The 20,565-nt window shown below is 38.1% G+C and overlaps 1 protein-coding gene across 1 annotated transcript in view; it reads right to left on the bottom strand.

Moving 5' to 3' along the window:
• Positions 1-4,381, bottom strand: part of LOC114653127 (POTE ankyrin domain family member D-like) — a 72,481-nt gene extending 68,100 nt beyond the window's left edge. Inside the window, exons 1-2 of the mRNA XM_028803293.2 lie at positions 4,259-4,381; positions 2,302-2,423 (exon numbers count right to left, since the gene is read on the bottom strand). Coding sequence (XP_028659126.2) covers positions 2,302-2,423; positions 4,259-4,381 — 245 coding nt within the window. The remainder of the gene's footprint in view (positions 1-2,301; positions 2,424-4,258) is intronic.
• Between the last annotated feature and the right edge of the window lie 16,184 nt (positions 4,382-20,565).

The following is a 20,565-nucleotide window of genomic DNA, read 5'->3' as shown; positions in this document are numbered from 1 at the left end:
TTTGAACGTGAAAAGATACAGACGAAAGAAGAGAAGAAGCGGGTCACTAGGGTGAAGATAAGAAGAGCTGCTCAGGAAGCAGCAAGCACGTCGACCTCTGAGCAAACGAATGCTAAACGTACAGAGAAACAGAATGAAAACTATGAATACTCAAGTCAAGTGTAATCACTGCACGTTATCACGCAGTGCCCCGATACTGGTAAATTACAGTATATTATCTGCTAATCCAGTTTGCTCAGGGTGGCATACAGAGGTGTTCTTGGATTAGCAGTGGCAGGTTTCTTGTTTCTTTTTAGGCTTGAATCTTGCTTTGTTTTGTCTAGGTGTTGCCTCAAATCTTGTATTGTTCTTTTGGTCTTAGGAGCAGTCCTCCATATTCTACATCTCAATGATTTAGAGCAATGAAAGATGTTAGAGCCTCAGGCGTTTCTTACTTTGAATTAAAAACTGCCAGGATGTGTAACTTCTCAGTTAACTATCTACAGATAAAAAATGAAGACACTAGTCTTTAGGTGTTTAGCTTTTAAAACAAATCATTTTTGTTATTATGTATAACAAATTATTTATTGAGGTAACAGTATGTAAACTACAGTAGTAATAAAAGCAAAAGATACAGTACTTCAAGATGAATTATTTTGTCTAGCCCATCATTTTATTATTTAACAAGCACAGAAAGGCCTCTATTACTCCACTACAAGATCTGGAGTACTCACAAGGTGAGCGATCAGCCTTGTGAAGACTGAGATTATGATAACTGTGGGCAACGAGGAAAGAAGAACTACATGTCATCCTTCTTACTGTTGAGAAGATTCCATTGTACCAGCTTTATAATGATCAATATTCCTATGAATTTAAGATTTCCACAGCTTACAACATCCAAAGCATTACAGTATCAAGTGAATTGACCACATACATGTCTAGCTTATCATTTTCACATGTACGAGTGGCTGAATTATTTCATATTTTGATATTAATTTTCTAGCTGCACAGTAGAATTGCAAGCTTTCATTGCATGGACTTTGACATGATTCCCAGTTGGAGTTACCTAGGAGTGGGGTTTGCTTATTTTTCTCAAGTTGACACAGGTCCATTTGTAAGTCTTAATGTGTCTGTGTATGATAAAGGACTGGTACTCACAGTTTACTACTGTCATGTTGCTACAGTACACATTAAAAAAGGGATGGCGAGATAGAGTGAAGGGCATTATTTTTCATATCGTTTATATTTTAAGGGCAACAGAATGGTTCAATAATCAACACTGCTGTCTCAAGGCTTTGGAGTCCTGAGTCTGAATTCCATCCCAGTTGGTGGTGTTGGCCCTTTGTTGTTTTATTTTTCCAAGTACTTCCTTTCATAGATCCTAATTAGGTTAATTAATTATACTAACCTGTCCCAGTGTGAGTGTGTATGTGTGTGCACCAACAATGGACTGACCCACTGTCTAGGGCTGCTCTAATACCACTGCAGCAGGCAACGGCCTCAAAACTATGACTTAGATTCACTGAGTTCAATCATAGATTAAAACATATCTTCGCAGAGTTGTTAATGTAGATGTTTCACAGTCCCAGAGAAAATAAACCAAACATCAGGATGGTCACTGTCTGTATACATTTTGCATGTTCACACTGGGTCTTCAGAGGCTTCTCTGGTCATTTTAAATTTCCTACCACACTTGAAAGATTTTTGACACTAAATTGACCTGATATGGGGGAAAGCGAATGCCTGAACAAGTATGACCTGCAGTTTGACCGTGAACCCCATCAGAATTGGCTACTGGGATGGGCTGCAGCTCCTTTTTACCCCGTTATCAGAAAATAATTGAATATAGTATGTCATTGATCACGTTCCTGTCATGCTATGTTACAACAAAATTGTTCTGGATATATTGATTTCTTATTTTTTAAACTATTTGTCATCAATGTATTTACTATCAACAACAATGTCTCTTGACTGTGCCATTTTATTTGGTTATAACTGAATTTGCAATGATGTACATTAAATTTAATTTTGCTTTGAAAATGGGAGCTATATATGTGATCTTCTAAATGACTCAAAAGTCTTATAAATAATATATATAACTTATTTTCTTTTAATGCTTCTTTTTTTTTTGAAATGTTGCAATTTTATTGCATATTAAGAAGTAAAACAGAAAAATATCCCAGAAATAGCTAGATCAAACTTGTTAGGAGTCTATAAATGTTTATTGTGTAGAAAATTTTTAATGGAGTACCTAATACTATCCAATGTCACTGAAGGACTCATGTTTGTGAACAGACATAATGGTGTTTAAAGTACAAGTACCTTTTATCCTGGTTCCTCTTGTTAATATCTATTTCATTCACCATGCTGGTCACCTGGCTTAAGTTTCCTTTTGCAGCTGCTTCATGAAGACAGTCACGGTCTTCTGAGCTATTCTCTCTTTTCTTAGCAAAATTAAATCCTTTCATTATAAAGGCTCAAGTATGTACTTCATAAAAGAATTAAAATCTTAGATTTAGATAAAAATTAGTCATTGATAATTGAATTCATACCCTTTTTCCTGGCAACAGTTTATTATGAAACATAAGCTGACTGAATGACTTTCATTAGAGTTACATCATAATAAGCACTCAAACCTGATTGGTTTAGCCCATCTAATCCACTAGCCAATCAGCTGTAGATCTGACAATGAGGCCCTGTTGAAAAAATCCCTTGGTTTCAAATGGGTATTTCCAGCGTGTAAATATTGATAATAATAATAATAATAATAATAATAATAATACATTTTATTTATTTGTAGGCCCCTTTCTAAACACTCAAGGGCACCAAACAATAGAAAAACACAGATCATAAACAAAAGTAAAATACAAAAGTTAAAATCAGACAGAGCAATTGTAATCAAAGCGAAAAAGCAGTCATAAACAAATGAGTTTTAAGTTTAGATTTGAAAAGTGAAAATGATTCAATATTTCCAAGCTCAGATGGTAGTGAGTTCCAGAGCTAGGGAGCAGAGCAGCTGAATGCTCTGCTCCCCATAGTGGTAAGAAGGATGAAGGGGACAGTCAAGTGGATGGAGGAAGAGGATCTAAGGGTACGGGAGAGAATGGCAACATGGAGGAGGTCAGACAGATATGGAGGGGCAAGGTTGTGGATAGCCTTAAAAGTTAGTAGGAGAATTTTAAATTGAATTCGGAACTGAACTAGAAGCCAGTGAAGCTGCTGCAAAACAGGAGTGATCTGGTGAATAGAGGGGGTTCTAGTAATGATGCGGGCAGCTGAATTCTGGACCAGTTGATGCTTATAAAGAGATTTGCCAGAAAGACCAAAGAAAAGGGAATTGCAATAATCCAGATGAGAAGTGACAAGGCTCTGAACAAGGATAGCAGTGGTGTGGGGAGTGAGGGAGGGGCGAATACAAATAATGTTACATAAGTGGAAATATGCAGACCAGGAGATGTTATTGATGTGGGACTGAAAGGATAAAGTACTGTCAAGGATGACACCCAGACTCTTAACCTGTGGGGAAGGGGAGACAGAGGAATTTTCAATAACAAATGAAAATGATCAGTTTTGGATAATGTTGATTTTGTACCAATGAGGAGAACCTCAGTTTTGTCACTATTTAATTTAAGAAAATTTGAAGAAAACCAGGAGTTGATTTCTGCAATGCAATCAGTAAGTGAGGAGGGTGTAAAGGAAGCAGTAGGTTTGCTAGTGAGATAGAGCTGGGTGTCATCAGCACAGCAGTGGAAGCTAATGTTATATTTACGAAAGATATTACCAAGGGGAAGGAGGTAAATAATGAAAAGGAGGGGCCCCAGGACAGAGCCGTGGGGCACACCTGAAGTAACAGCAGTGGGTTGGGATGTGAAAGTTTTAAGCTGAACAAACTGATTGCGGCCTGAGAGGTAGGATCTGGACCAGTCTAGTGGAGTGTGGGTAATGCCAATCGAAGATAATCTATTGAGAAGAGTAGTGTGACAAATAGTGTCAAAGGCGGCACTCAGATCAAGGAGGATGAGAATAGTAATTAAACCAGAATCAGCTGCCATAAGGAAGTCATTAGTAATTTTTATAAGTGCCGTTTCTGTACTGTGGAGGGGAGCTGTACTCAAGATTTAATTTTTCCATAAGTGAATTACAGAACTCTTACTGTGGAGTTTACATATTTTCCTCTGTGTATTGTAGAGAAAAAAAGCAGGTATTATTCAAGAAAGTGTTACTGAAGAAGGTGTTCTCTAATACAGGGACAAAAATATCCAGCATATGTGTGCTTTACCTGGGAGTCCTCGTGTTTGTCTTCTGGGTAGAGGGATGGTTGATGACGCTTTTTATTGGAGGGTTCAATGCCAGCATCCCCCATGCACTTTTTTCGCATGGCTGTACCCAGCACTATGCCCATTCTCATTGAAACAATGGACAGAATGCTGAGAGAGTGCACATTAAAAATAAACAGCTCTAAATATGGGGTGTTAAACATCCTGTACATTTGTCTTAGAAGTATACAGTCCCTTGGACGTTTTCACATTTTATTAATAAAAAAACACTGAATCAGAGTGGGCGGCACGGTGGCGCAGTGGGTAATGCTGCTGCCTCGCAGTTAGGAGACCTGGGTTCGCTTCCCGGGTCCTCCCCGCGTGAAGTTTGCATGTTCTCCCTGTGTCTGCGTGGGTTTCCTCCGGGCGCTCCGGTTTCCTCCCACAGTCCAAAGACATGCAGGTTAGGTGGATTGGTGATTCTAAATTGGCCCTAGTGTGTGATGGGTGTGTTTGTGTGTGTCCTGCGGTGGGTTGGCACCCTGCCTGGGATTGGTTCCTGCCCTGTGTTGGCTGGGATTGGCTCCAGCAGACCCCCGTGACCCTGTATTCGGATTCAGCGGGTTGGATAATGGATGGATGGATGAATCAGAGTGAATTTAATTTGGCTTTTTTGACACTGATCGTCAGAAAAAAGGTTATTTAATATGAAAGTAAAAACAGATTTCTATACATTGAGCGGCTGGGGGAGGTACCCACCTGGGATGCCTAGTCCAAAAAGTCCAGAAACATAATTCTTACAGCACCACTGCCTCAGCTGCTCAAGGTTGCATGGGTATAACGAGTGAACAGCTTTTTTTTCCAAGTCCAGCCACAAATTCCCAGTTAAATTGAAACTTGAACTCTGACTCTGCCATTCCAGGAAATTAAAATTGTTGTTTTTAAGTTGTTCCTGTTTAGCTTTGGCTTTATGCTTGTGGTCATTGCTGGAAAACAAATTTTCTCCAAAGGCACAGATTTCTTGCAGTTTGCATCAGGTTTTCTGTTAGCACTTAAGTTTAGGTACTGCAAAAATATGTCTATTACAAATTTATTCTTATGTAACAAGATCTTAACAGAGGTGTTGTTTGGTGTTTATAATACTTACAAAGCATTAGTTACGTGGTTACTCGCCTCTGGGCAGTGTGGTCTACTAAAATAACTTCACTTTGGAATGGTCAGAGATTGCTTAAGTGAGACTTGATATTACATACTTCAATATAAGACTTGTGAATTTACATTTTTATAGGTAATTTTACCAGCATATCAATATGCTACACTGCACAGGTATTGATGGCTACTTTACTGATGCTTTGTAAGTGTTATAAACTCTAAAGTACGCCTTTGTTAAGGTCTTGTTAGATAACAGTGAATGAGTCATATATGCATTTTTGCAGTACCTTAACTAAAGTGTTACTGGTTTTCCTTCAGGATTTCTCTGTATTTTGCTGCATTCATTTTACCATCTACCGTCACAAGCCTTCCAGGCCATTTGCAGAGAAGCATCCCAAAGCATGATTCTACCACCACCATGCTTCAAGGTGGGGGTGGTGTGTTTCATCATGTGAAGCGTTCTTATTAACAGTGGGATCTTCTGTGCCACCCCCACATAAAGTGGTGACTGCTGAAGCACTTGGGCCACAGTTGTTGTATTCACAGTCTCTCCAAAATTATTCCCTGTAGCTTGTAACTCCTTTAGAGTTCTCATAAGTCTCTTGGTGGTCTCACTGACTGGTCTTCTTCTTGCACAATGACTCAACTTTTGTGGAAGGACTGCTCTAGGCAGATTTTCAGTTGTGCCATACTCTTTCCATTTCTTAATGGTCGATTTAATTGAACTCCAAGGGATTTCCAGTGACTTGGATATTTTCTTCTCTCCACTTTCTGAATTGTGCTTTTCAATTACCTTTTAACAGGGTTGTGTGAATTCTTCTTTGCAGATTAATCAAAGATACTGACTCATCACAAGTTCAGTCATTTAAAAACCCTTGACTATAGACTGCTGGTCTCCCCTGAAATAATTATGTGGCTTCTAACACCAATCGGCTGTACCAGCAATGGTTTAGGTGTGTCCTATTATAGGGGATGAATACTGTTTTCACTTTGACATTAAAGAGTATTTTTCTGTTGATCAGTGTTAGAAAAACCAGATTTGTTTGTGGAGTTTTGTCAATTAATTTCATTATTTTAATTTAATTAAATTTAGCTTTATTACTCATACATTATTTGGTTTTCCAAACAAGTGGCTCAGTCTTGTGTTTCAAAAGCAAACTTTAAATATAAATATTAACAGAGTGTATATCTGTCAGGAATGTGCCAAGTAGACATTGTCACACTGTGCGACTAGGAAGGACCAAGTGGAGGTAATTACCTGCCAGGCCAGGGGGTAGCGGGGTGCACTAAACCTACTTCTGTTATCTCTGCAGGCCAAATATGGGGAAAACCTGCCTGATTTAACATCACTTCTGGTTCCGGCCAGATGAGTTCATTTCCGGTTCGTTCATGGCTTATAAAGCCGTCATTTTCCAAATCCTCATCAGTTCAGTCTTGGAACTCAATCCAACCAGATCATTCCTGTTTTCAATACCCTTTTGCAGCCAGGGACAATATACGGGTGGCCGCCCCAAACCTTTTTTCGTGTGTTGAGACTACTACACAAGTGAGAGCACATGCAGTGCAGACCCTCAGTGAAGGCCAAAAGCGAGGTGGTAGGCCTGTATTAAGGTGTGCTGCCCTGTAAAGTATGGCTGACAGCTCATATGCAGAACTGGATCAGCTCTGAAAAAGGACATGCATGATATGAATAGGAAAAGAAAGACAAAAACAAAACACATTTATTAGTCTGTTTTTCAAAGAACAATCAAGAACTACATACAAAAGAAATCAGTCATACAGTAAACACCTTGCAAAATGGGAACAAGCAAATGTATCAAGAAAGCATGAGACTAAACTGAAAACAAAAAAAGGGAATAAAATCAAAAATCATGAGTAAATAAAATAAAGAGTCTGATAGAATGTTTTACACAGGCAGGAGGTACAATGCTAGTGGGAAATATCTTTGCCTTACCTTCTTCTTTTGTCATTGACCGTGTGACCTCTGCCTGATTAAAGTCCCAAATTGGCTCATGGTCTAAGTCAAGGCTATTCAAATGGTGGCCTGCGGGCCACATGTGGCCCAAAAGCAACCTCCGAGTGGCTCAGCCTGTGGTCAAGCCAGGTATCCAGACTGCAACTAAAATGGTCGCAAATGTGACCAAAGATTGGCTTTGGTAATTATCATTTCTACTTAGTTTGCCAGTTGCGAATTAAATCATCAAAACTTTAAACTTATTAAATGTTATTCCTTTCCTTAATTATTTGTAATCCTAATTCACTGTAACTAAGAGAATTTATTCAAAGTTGAAATTACAATTTCACATTTTGTATGTGAAATCTTATTTTTGATTCTTCTTTCAGCAGCTTGGTTAAACAAGAAATTTCATACAGGTATTGTCTGTCGTATTTAAGTGCGAGTACGTACTGCATTGTAATAATGAAAAATATTGCTATTACCACCTGTTCTTCCAAAATGGGTTTATAATTGTAAATGAATGAGGCAACTATTAAAGTTTCAGCCTTTCCAGCAGCTCTATGTATGACTTTATCTTTCTACCTTTTTCACTATTTCTCTCTATTTCACTGATCACTCCTACCACTTTCTTTTATGTGGACTCGTTCCCTGGACACTTTTTATTACGTTTTACTACTTGGACATGGATTTTTACACTCCGAGACTCGTCTATTCAGGTAGTCAACTTCAAGTACTGAGAACAAAGGCTCGTGCCAGTGTGGTTCCCTATTTACCCGACGAGGTAAGAAGGTCGTATCATGGCAGCAGAGCCGGAGCTAAGCTAAAAGCTAAGTGGCTAACGAGAAAGTGGTGATACAAGCCTTTGGTGCCTTCTGTGATCCTGGGAAATGTGAACTCACTACCAAATAAAATCGACGAACTGGCTGCGCTGGTGAAAAATGTCAAGACCTACAGAGAATGCAGTTTGTTGTGTGTTTGTGAAACGTGGCTAACAACTAACATCCCAGATGCCAACGTGATGCTACCTGGGTTTAGCACAGTTAGAGCGACGGGTGCTCAGCAGGCTCCTGTCAATCATGGAGAATCCACTGCATCCACTAAACAGTATCATCTCCAGACAGAGGAGCAGCTTCAGCGGCAGACTGCTGTCACTGTCCTGCTCCACTGACAGACTGAGGAGATCGTTCCTCCCCCACACTATGCGACTCTTCAATTCCACCTGGGGGGGGGGGGTAAACGTTAACATTATTCAAAGTTATTGTCTGTTATACCTGATTTTTTATCACTCTTTAATTTAATATTGTTTTGTATCAGTATGCTGCTGCTGGAGTATGTGAATTTCCCCTTGGGATTAATAAAGTATTATCTATCTAGATTGTAATTCTGCTTCAAAATTTATAGATACTTTGAGTAAGTCGAGTGTAATTGTGGAAAACCATTTAGATCAGTTACCATCAAATGTAAACACGGAAAACAATTTAGATCAGCTAACATCACATTATAACGTGACCTTGAGAGATGCTCTGGACACAGTGGCTCCCCTTAAAACAAAAGTGATCAAAGCACATAGAAACTCTCCCTGGTTTAATGAAAACACTCGAGCTCTTAAATTAGAGTGTCGAAAACTGGAGCGCAGATGGAGAACAACAAAGCTACATGTCTTTCAAATTGCATGGACAGAGAGTGTTAATAAATATAAAAAAGCCCTCTTTAAAGCTCGGTCAGAATACTATTCTACATTAATAGATAACAATAATAAAAATCCTCGGGTACTGTTTAGAACAGTGGCTAAATTAACAAATGGAAATTCAGATCAACAGTGCAAAATACCAACAGACATTAGCAGTACAGACTTTATGAACTTCTTCAATGAGAAAATTAAAAATATAAGATCCCAGATCTCTGCATCACAGTACAAACCAAATACTAGCTTAGCAGACCCTGTCTCACATTGCACTCATCACCTAGTAATTTTAATCCTGTAACTGAGCAGGAAGTATTAACTTTTATTTCTAAAATGAAGCCCACTACTTGTTCCCTAGATCCAGTGCCAACAAAACTAGTAAAAAGTGCAATGGATGTTCTTGCAGCGCCTATCCTAAACATTATCAATAGTTCATTATTGCATGGCACAGTACCTGATACACTAAAAGTGTCAGTCATTAAACCATTACTTAAAAAGTCAGACCTTGACCCACATATACTAAATAATTATAGGCCTATTTCAAATTTACCGTTTCTCTCTAAAATACTAGAAAAAGTAGTCGCCAGTCAGCTTCAGACACACCTTACGCATTACAATTTATTTGAGAAATTCCAGTCTGGTTTTCGCACTGGTCATAGTACAGAAATGGCACTGACACGGGTTGTAAATGACATTCGGATATCCTCTGATGAAGGAAACTCCACTGTAATTATGTTGTTGGACTTAAGTACAGCATTTGACACCATCGACCATTCTATTTTACTGTCAGGTTAGAAAATGATGTTGGGCTTACAGGCACCGTGCTCGCTTGGTTCAGTTCTTACTTATCAAATCGATTCCAATATGTACAGAAATGTGCTGACAGTACTCCATCATTATACACAGAAGTTCAATATGGTTTCCCGCAGGGCTCAGTACTGGGACCTCTACTGTTTTCACTTTACATGCTTCCACTGGGATCTCTCATTAGGAAACATAATGTTAATTTTCACTCGTATGCAGATGACACCCAGTTATACCTTTCATTTAAATCAGATGAAGTTTCTCCAATGCTGTCTTTAATTAGTTGTGTTAGTGAATTAAAGGAGTGGATGAATAAGAACTACTTGTCTTTAAATACAGATAAAACAGAGATGTTAATTGTTGGAGGGAATGATGCTGATCACAACAATATTTTGTCATCATTTAACTCAGTGGGAATCCCAGTCAATTTTACTGAATCAGCCCGCAATCTAGGAGTTATCTTTGACTCTAGCATGTCATTTAAAGCGCATATTACAAAGTTGTCCAAAACATGTTTCTTCCATCTTAAAAATGTTAGGAAATTAAGGTGCTTTTTAAATAAACTGGATTCTGAGAAACTAATTCATGCTTTTATCTCTAGTAGGATTGACTACTGCAATGCGGTGTTCACTGGATGTTCAAACTGTTCTTTATACAGCCTCCAGTTAATCCAAAATGCGGCTGCAAGAATTATTACAAGAACAAGAAAATACGAACACATAACTCCAGTTCTTAAATCCTTACACTGGCTCCCGGTTAAGTTTAGGGCAGATTTCAAAATACTTCTTTTAACATATAAAGCATTAAATGGTCGAGGTCTGGCTTACTTGTCTGAACTTATCATGACTTACAAACCTGAGCGCACATTAAGATCTCAAGATGCCGGTCTGCTTATGATTCCAAGGATTAATAAAATAACAGTGGGAGGTCGAGCTTTTAGTTACAGGGCCCCTAAACTGTGGAATGGTCTGCCTGCTACTATAAGAGATGCCCCTTCGGTCTCAGCTTTTAAATCCCGGCTGAAGACTCACTACTTCAGTTTAGCATATCCTGACTAGAGCTGCTGATTAACTGTACAGACTGCATCTCTGTTGTTAGTCATTAGCACTTAAACATAAGTAACTTGACAGTTATAATTGTATACTAACCCTCACTTATTCTGTTTTTCTTCTCGGTACTCAAATGTGGCACTTGGTGCCACGGCCCACCTGCCAAGTTGTTTTGCCTGCCTAAGGAAAAGTCATCCCAGATGGAGGATCGCAGGAATCATGGGGTAGAGGGGTCCTTTCATCGGATTGGCTGGCCCAGCACTATTTCAGCAGTGGAATGGCCAAATGGGGGAGGCAGCTTGATGGATGAGGTGTCCAGGACTCTAAATATATCCAAATCTTCTTATGTGATATCATTTACTCTTAAATTCTGCTCCGTATTTCTAACATTTTTATTTTTAAACTGTATTGAGGATTTGTTCTGTTCTGTGTATTATATTGTATTGACCCCCTTCTTTTGACACCCACTGCACGCCCAACCTACCTGGAAAAGGGTCTCTTTTTGAACTGCCTTTCCCAAGGTTTCTTCCATTTTTTCCCTACAAGGTTTTTTTTTGGGAGTTTTTCCTTGTCTTCTTAGAGAGTCAAGGCTGGGGGGCTGTCAAGAGGCAGGGCCTGTTAAAGCCCATTGCGGCACTTCCTGTGTGATTTTGGGCTATACAAAAATAAACTGTATTGTATTGTATTGTATCTATCTATCTATCTATCTATCTATCTATCTATCTATCTATCTATCTATCTATCTATCTATCTATCTATCTATCTATCTAACAAAAATCACACATTTATTCTGTCATATAAATGCAATATCTTTTTAGTTATCAGTTGATCAAGTAATAAGTCGCTTCTTCAAATAATTTAATAATATTTGCATCATCCTTTCATTTACATAAATTCAGGAATACCCATTATGCCAAAAAGAAAGTGCAACTTCACAGACTACTTGAACAACAAATATCCTTCCTTTATCAGATTTATCAGATTATATCAGATTTACTTTGAAAAATACCTTCAGTAGAAAAATATAATATAATGTACATAAATGCAAATAAACTTAATTGAAAAGAGTGAAATTATTTTTATTTTACTAGAAGTGAATTTACCATGTGTATCATTTTTTACAGTTTTGCGACAGTTAAGCTATCCAAATATAATAGAAGGAATGAAGTCTGCTAATGTAAGAGGCTTGATGGTGCCCATCATATCATAATTATTGTGTTAAACTGTTACTATAGGTTTATATCATTTTCAAAAATCATAAAGGGAATGACCATAAAGGCGTTTTATGGCATCATACTGAAAGGCGTCCTCAAAAGTCCTCATTTTTCAGCCCAAATATCCAGAGTAAGAGAGTTGGCAGCCCTATGTTACACAATACATTGGAAATGGAAGTTTCTCATAGATATATAACTAAGAGTAGCTACTGTATAGGCCAAGAGTCACTTCTTTAAAAAAATGACTAGAACAATAGATAGCTTAATGCATGTTAGTTTTCTGCCTAATTTCAGTTATAAATATTCCTTTGTTTTTATCAAGTTGTTGTTTAAAGAATACAAAGCAATAGAAGAAAAAAGACTGTAACTTTTAGTGAATGAAAACTTAAAAACTTTTTATGGTCTTGTATGCTGGAAAAACAATTTAAAAGAAAAATTATTTTAGCCAAATAATACAATTGTATATACTATTAAACACCTTGAATTTCCCCTCTTAACTTAATATTAAGCTTTATAAATAAATACATTAATCATATTGATAATATAATGGCAACATCTATGTTTCAACAATTCTTGGGTACAAAGGTTTATAATGATAGCCAACGTTATGCTTACTTTACATGAGTCAAGCCACACATTTTCCATGAATATTCTGCCAAAATCACCATCTGTTCTTTACCCACACTTAATCTGGTGAAAGTGCATGCCAACAAATGTTACAACAGGCAAATATTTGTTATAAATTATTGAATTATGGAATAGGTAGGAATAATTACCTTCAGGCATTTATAAGATATCGGCTAGAGGATTCTAGAAAATGCATGATGAATAAAAGTTTTTTTAAACCATCCATTCATTTTTTGTTCCTGCAAATTCCAATACAGGGTGGTTGGTCAAAAACCAATTCTGGACCACCAGTCCATCACAAGAGGTTACAATTAGTGCATGATAGTGTGCTAAACTGGGAACCAGTCCTGAATCCATCCATCCATGCTGAACCATTTTATTGTGTTTCACAAAAACTGGCAAATTTTAATATTTTATTAAAATTAAGCAATTTTGATATGAAGCTATGCAGTTACAGGAAATGTAAACATCTCAAGTCCTTAAAATATAAACTAAAAAAAATTCTTCGAAAACATTTTGTTACATAATTGGGTACCATCACCACCATTTTTGGAACGATACCAAGTGTGACTTTGTCAAATTTTGCAATTAACAGAGACTTACGTGTCTATATGTGTCCTATTTATAAATATAAATACAAAACATACATACAGTACATCTGGAAAGTATTCACAGCACATCACTTTTTCCACATTTTGTTATGTTACAGCCTTATTCCAAAATGGATTAAATTCATTTTTTTCCTCAGAATTCTACACACAACACCCCATAATGACAACGTGAAAAAAAGTTTACTTGAGGTGTTTGTAGAGAAAAGCCAAGCAAAATGACACCTTTAATTGGCTAACAAAAAAGATTACAATATGCAAGCTTTCGAGGCAACTCAGGCCCCTTCTTCAGGCAAGATGTACTTGCCTGAAGAAGGGGCCTGAGTTGCCTTGAAAGCTTGCATATTGTAATCTTTTTTGTTAGCCAATTAAAGGTGTCATTTTGCTTGGCTTTTCTCTACATTCATAATGGCTAACACGGTACAACACCCTAGTACTTGAGGTATTTGCAAATTTATTAAAAATAAAAAAACTGAGAAATCACATGTACATAAGTATTCACATCCTTTGCTCAATACTTTGTCGATGCACCTTTGACAGCAATTATAGCCTCAAGTCTTTTTGAATATGATGCCACAAGCTTGGCACACCTATCCTTGGCCAGTTTCGCCCATTCCTCTTTGCAGCCCCTCTCAAGCTCCATCAGGTTGGATGGGAAGCGTTGGTGCACAGCCATTTTAAGATCTCTCCAGAGATGTTCAATCGGATTCAAGTCTGGGCTCTGGCTGGGCCACTCAAGGACATTCACAGAGTTGTCCTGAAGCCACTCCTTTGATATCTTGGCTGTGTGCTTAGGGTCGTTGTCCTTCTGAAAGATGAACCGTCGCCCCAGTCTGAGGTCAAGAGCGCTCTGGAGCAGGTTTTCATCCAGGATGTCTCTGTACATTGCTGCAGTCATCTTTCCCTTTATCCTGACTAGTCTCCCAGTCCCTGCCGCTGAAAAACATCCCCACAGCATGATGCTGCCACCACCATGCTTCACTGTAGGGATGGTATTGGCCTGGTGATGAGCAGTGCCTGGTTTCCTCCAAATGTGACGCCTGGCATTCACACCAAAGAGTTCAATCTTTGTCTCATCAGACCAGAGAATTTTCTTTCTCATGGTCTGAGAGTCCTTCAGGTGCCTTTTGGCAAACTCCAGGCGGGCTGCCATGTGTCTTTTACTAAGGAGTGGCTTCCGTCTGGCCACTCTACCATACAGGCCTGATTGGTGGATTGCTGCAGAGATGGTTGTCCTTCTGGAAGGTTCTCCTCTCTCCACAGAGGACCTCTGGAGCTCTGACAGAGTGACCATCGGGTACTTGGTCACCTCCCTGACTAAGGCCCTTCTCCCCTGATCGCTCAGTTTAGATGGCCGGCCAGCTCTAGGAAGAGTCCTGGTGGTTTTGAACTTCTTCCACTTACGGATGATGGAGGCCACTGTGCTCATTGGGACCTTCAAAGCAGCAGAAATTTTTCTGTAACCTTCCCCAGATTTGTGCCTCGAGACAATCCTGTCTCTGAGGTCTACAGACAATTCCTTTGACTTCATGCTTGGATTGTGCTCTGACATGAACTGTCAACTGTGGGACCTTATAGACAGGTGTGTGCCTTTCCAAATCATGTCCAATCAACTGAATTTACCACAGGCGGACTCCAATTAAGCTGCAGAAACATCTCAAGGATGATCAGGGGAAACAGGATGCACCTGAGCTCAATTTCGAGCTTCATGGCAAAGGCTGTGAGTACTTATGTACATGTGCTTTCTCAATTTTTTTTATTTTTAATACATTTGCAAAAATCTCAAGTAAACTTTTTTCACGTTGTCATTATGGGGTGTTGTGTGTAGAATTCAGAGGAAAAAAATGAATTTAATCCATTTTGGAACAAGGCTGTAACATAACAAAATGTGGAAAAAGTGATGTGCTGTGAATACTTTCCGGATGCACTGTACTTAAAAAGGAGAATATCTGAAAACCAGTGAGTTAATTTTATCTGATATTTGGACAGAAAGTGTAATAATTAAAAAAGATTTTTTAAATATTGTAGTGTATGACATAAAATCATAATAGCCTAATTGAATTAACTTAATTATTCAAACATTTATATTTAATTTATTTTTTTAAAATTGGAACTTCATAAAATATTTAGACTAAAATGTTCACATACATTTAGATTACCAGCTCTCTATAGCCAATCCTCCAAGTTACAGTGAAAACTGGGGGGTTGGTGGCAGGATTGGCACTCCAGCCACCATCAAAAACCTGAGGTGTCACCCGCTGCACTCGGGTCCCAGCCCAGGTAGTTCGTTGTCTGTTGGTTGCAGCAACGTGCTATCAGCCGCATTCTTCCAACCTCTATAGAACATAATTTAATGCCTATTAAAAGCTTGTTAATTGTTAATGTAAAACACTAAAGACAAAAGAGGAAGTGTTAGTTTTTGCAATATAAAGAATGATAAAAAAATCAAGTCTGCTTTCACTTAAATATAAAACCAATTAAGATAACATAATTTCAAACCTGCTCTATCCAATTTAGGATAATCATTAAACTAACAGAGCCCACACAAACCATAAACAAACAAATCATTATAGTTTAATGTCTTTTTTATTTATTTCTGAGTCTTTGTGTTAATTTTACTTTATTATTTGCTGTATTCTTTACAACTATTAAATTCCTTGTGTCTTTTGGGTGGTTCCCCTAGAGGCGGGGCCACTTACTTCTCACTGCAAGGGACTGTCCTTAGCCCTGTAAAAACACAGGAAACCCCACACTAACTTGCAGCTCATTTGAATACATTTGGGAGTGTTGAGTTCTTGGATTTGTGATTATTTGTTTTGCTTTGTGAATTTCCGTCTTTTTTACCTTTTTCCTCTGTATTTAGACTAGTCATTAGATTTGCTTTTGGCATTGCCTTTTTTTGAAGGTATTGTCATCTGTGTCCTTGTGCTCCTCTGAGCTTATTTTTGGTTCTACAGAGGTTTTGAATAACAAATCTTTCATTTATAAAAATTCTATATAGCCCTCAGTGTTACTAGCTGAGGTTTTTGATGGAATTTCCCCCTCTAGTGGGCATTTTTGGAACTGTTTGGGACTTACATGCTTGGGAACGCTTCATAAGATCATTAAACACCTTAACTTTTCACTGTTATGTAGTACAGGTCTAACATTACTTTACAATTTAAACATAATTATTCTCATACGAAGATGACTCATACTTATTCGCTATTATCTGAATGTACCCTTTGCATTAAATATGTGCCATTTTCTTGGCATTTAAAACGTGGTCATAAAACATCATTCAATATTTATAAAATAAATAACCAATTTGCAAATATATGTTGCAAACTTCATTGAATTTTGTTAAAATATCAATAAAATTCCTTAATTTGACTCTTACTGATTGTCATTGTGCTTCACTCAGACGTCAGTTACTTACAATGCTTGTCATAAAACACTGAAAGTACAAACTTTACAATAAGATATGGTAGCTGACTGATAATGGTGAGTGAAACAGTTTGTGCAAAAACTGCAACTTGACTCTGTCTTACTTAAACTCTCAGCTAAACGTATTCTTTCAATGCATTGTAAAACTGAAATGTTGTTACCTTTCATAATAAAACTTAAAGTCTTTAGAGATACTAGAGATAAAGTTAACATTAGTTCAATCTGGAAAAAAATGAACTTTTATGTAACCCTATTAAAAAACCACACACACATTGAGTAGCATTGTGTGGAAGCAGTGCACATGCACAGTGCCAGTCAGTCAGGGGACACATACTGTATTGGGTAATTACATTCAGTTCCTCAAACATTATAAGAAATGGAATCAAGGCCAGTTGTAAGGTTTGGCATCTGTAGGTGAAGCTGTAAATGTCACAGCCAAACCTGATATATATATCATTATATATATACTATCTGTGCTAGCTGTCTAAGACAAGTTGAAATCAAATGCAGACTTCAGCATTAACATTTGCAGTGCACCATGCAAAGAACATGTCTCTGTCATATGCCATTTGGTATGGGATTCGTAAAAGCACTGTTAATATTTGTGATGCACCACCTTATTAAAAGAACATGTGTCTGTGTATCTGTGTACATGTCTGGTTGCTGTGTCTGTATTTTCAAAACATGGTACATCACAAACATTTTTAGTAATAACATTAAAGTGGATAGAGCCTCAGAGTTTTGATGACAGTGTTATTCAAATTGTTTCGTGTATGTAGATAAACATATATTGCATTGAATATTCTAGGCTGTTATGGTTAAAAAAATGTTTTGCCTGATTTTGCTGCCTCAGGCAACTACCTGGTTCACGTAAATGGCAGAGCTAGCCCTGAATGGAACGACCTGTCATTCTAAACTTTTAAGACATTAACATATTATTTACTTAGAGAAATGTAATATAAATAAGTAAAGTTTAGATAAGTCAGACCCTGTAATATGATTTCAAGAATGTAAAAATGTTAAACATTACACTACTGTTACTGGAATATCTAAATCAGATTATAGCAACGTACCAACTTCGCTGGCTATGAGCTTCATTAGAGGATATTTATCTCAAGCTGGGCCTTGAAATTCTTCCGCTTGAAGGAATTATCTCAAACACAGCCCTGGTTTTGAAGAAGGAATGCCCTTTGTAGAAACTCATGCAGACTCTCATAGCTAAATAGTTTTTGTAACTATATATTGTTTTACTTGGAAAAATGGAAAAAGACGATCCACTGTGGCAATCCCTAAAGGCAGCAGCCTAAATAAGAAGTAGAAGAAGTTATTGATTTACTTGGCATTAGGCTCTTTGCTTTACACTAACAGTATAAGTAAATTGTTGTCAAGCCTTTCTTAAATATACTATTAGCCATTTTTTCAAACCAGCAAACTGGCTCACCTGCTATTTCTTTCTATTGTTTGGACCACTGGAAAATCAAACTGAAATAACATATATTAGACTGTAACAATTCAGGGCTCCTCTCTCTTTATATTCTCCCTTTGAACTCACACTCCTAGTTGGGGTCGCTTTAATCCACCATTGCCTCCTACTTATACTTCCTGTGTGACAGTCTTCACCCACCGCTGTTTGTCTTTCCTGATGTTCTCAGAATGCTTGACTCTTCTGCATGTTTCTAGCTCTATCTCTACTACAGGCAATTTGGGGTAGGTTACTAAATATACAATACGTGTGTATTGTCACACGTGTGAATCAGAGGCAACCAACAAGCTCAAAAGATGGTAATATCATGCCGAACCAGGGGGTGACAATATATACTAACCCTTTCTCTCTTTCTCCTGCAGACCACCTGAGGGAAATCCAGCCTGAGCCTCTCAACATTACTTCCAGTTCCGCCCCCAAAGACATCACTTCCTCCAACCCACCTATAAAAATACTATCTTGTTCCTGTTAATTCAGTTATGTCTTGAACTCAGTCTGTAATGACCTTCGGATTGCATAGATTTTTGCATCTGTTTCAAGTACACTGGAACCTTGGATTGCGAGTAACTTGGTCTGCGAATGTTTTGTAAAATGAGCTAAAATTTTGAATAAATTTTGACTTGATAAACAAGCGAGGTCTTGTAATACGAGTAGTCTGTATACACTTTGTCTGCCAAGCGTCACATGATCACAACTGAGCTGATGGTTCTTCTCTCTCTCTCTCTCTCGCTGCGGGATTGTGGGTAATCATCTTCCATTCTCTGGCTCAGTCGGCGTGCCTCACTCATATAGTTAACATCCGTATGAGCGTATACTGTTTACTATACCACTGGGACCACGTGTGTGTGTTGTAAAATGTGAGTCCCAGTCTTGCACTCCAAAACACGAAGCTGAGTCTCAGTACTTTAGCAACACCAGCTTTATTCATTTTGAAACAGGAATAGTTCGGTTATTTATTGTATTTTATTATTTTATTATTTTATTTTTATTATTTTATTATTTATTTATAGCGGGATCTACCACTCTCCTACACACAGACACAGCAGTCAGGCAGGGTTTGGGCCAGGTTAATAGTCAAGTAATACTGTGCTCTGTATATATAATTTTCCTTGCATCACCCATCAACGGCAGGCGCTTATAGCATGTCTGCCATCTTTTCGGATTCGCTTTTACGGCGAACTGCTACAGTGCTGGGAGCCTGTGGTTGCTTCGGCACGCTCTTCCATGTGTCGTCCCTTTGTGTGGAATCCCACAAGTGTTTAGAAACTCACTCACACCAGCCATGATTCTTTTCAAAGGTAAAGTGCAGGTTAATTTCTTTTATGTATTTTTACTTTATTTTTTTGTATTAATAATTTTTTTATGAATAGTTTTGGGTTGTGGAATGAATCATCTGAGTTTCCATTATTTCTTATGGGGAAATTCGCTTTGATATACAAGTGCTTTGGATTACAAGCACGTTTCCGTAACGAATTATGCTCGCAAGCCAAGGTTTCACTGTATACGGGGTAGCTATCCCAAACCTTTTTCTTTTTCCTGGTTATCTTTTCACTATAGATATATATATATATATATACTAGGGGGCTTTGCCCCCTGCCTGCTTCGCTTACCAACCCCGAATCCCACCCCCGGCCTCTGCCGCTCGTGTTGTGAATAGAGCGTCTGAATGCACCCCAAGGAGACGCTATCGCTCCTCCGAAACCCCCTCTTAAACTGTGATACAATGGGAAACAAATAAAGTTTTTTTTTACCTCCTCTTTGCTCCATCAGCTGCTGGCTTACTGCTGCTGCCGTGCCCCGGTGAGCTGCATTTCGCGCGGTGCTTCAAACATTTAAAAGCCTGTACAGCAGCTGTCCTTTTGTTTCACTGCCTTGTCTCTCTCCTCCCGCAGACATCCTCTGCTTCTATTGGAGGTCCCGCTCCCTTGGCGTGCCCCTATGAAGAGGAAGATTTTCTATTCTTTTAATTGAGAAACGGAACTGTCCCCTCCGACTACACAAATAGCTCGATTCCCTCCTGGAAGAGACTTATGTTTGTTTGAAGTGTTTGAATAACTTTTCTGTCTCTAAAATCTCCTGTGTATCTGTGCAACTCTGTGACCCAAGTATGACAGAGTTTGTGGATCTCACTTTCACCAAACAACAAATCTTTTAATTCTCGTGGATACGCCTCTTCATTGGGAAGAAACACTACTTTTCCCTGACTGCAACATGAATTAGACAATCTACAAGTCTCAATATATTCTACAATACAATATATTCAATCTCTTTTCGCTGTTCCGTTATTTCACCGAGTAATAATTTCCATTTGTTTTTGCTAATGTAA

Source organism: Erpetoichthys calabaricus, chromosome 6 (assembly GCF_900747795.2).
Source record: "Erpetoichthys calabaricus chromosome 6, fErpCal1.3, whole genome shotgun sequence".
Taxonomy (NCBI): Eukaryota; Metazoa; Chordata; class Cladistia; order Polypteriformes; family Polypteridae; genus Erpetoichthys; species Erpetoichthys calabaricus.
The sequence above is the reverse complement of the archived record's forward strand: the minus strand, read 5'-3'. Positions and strand labels throughout refer to the sequence as shown.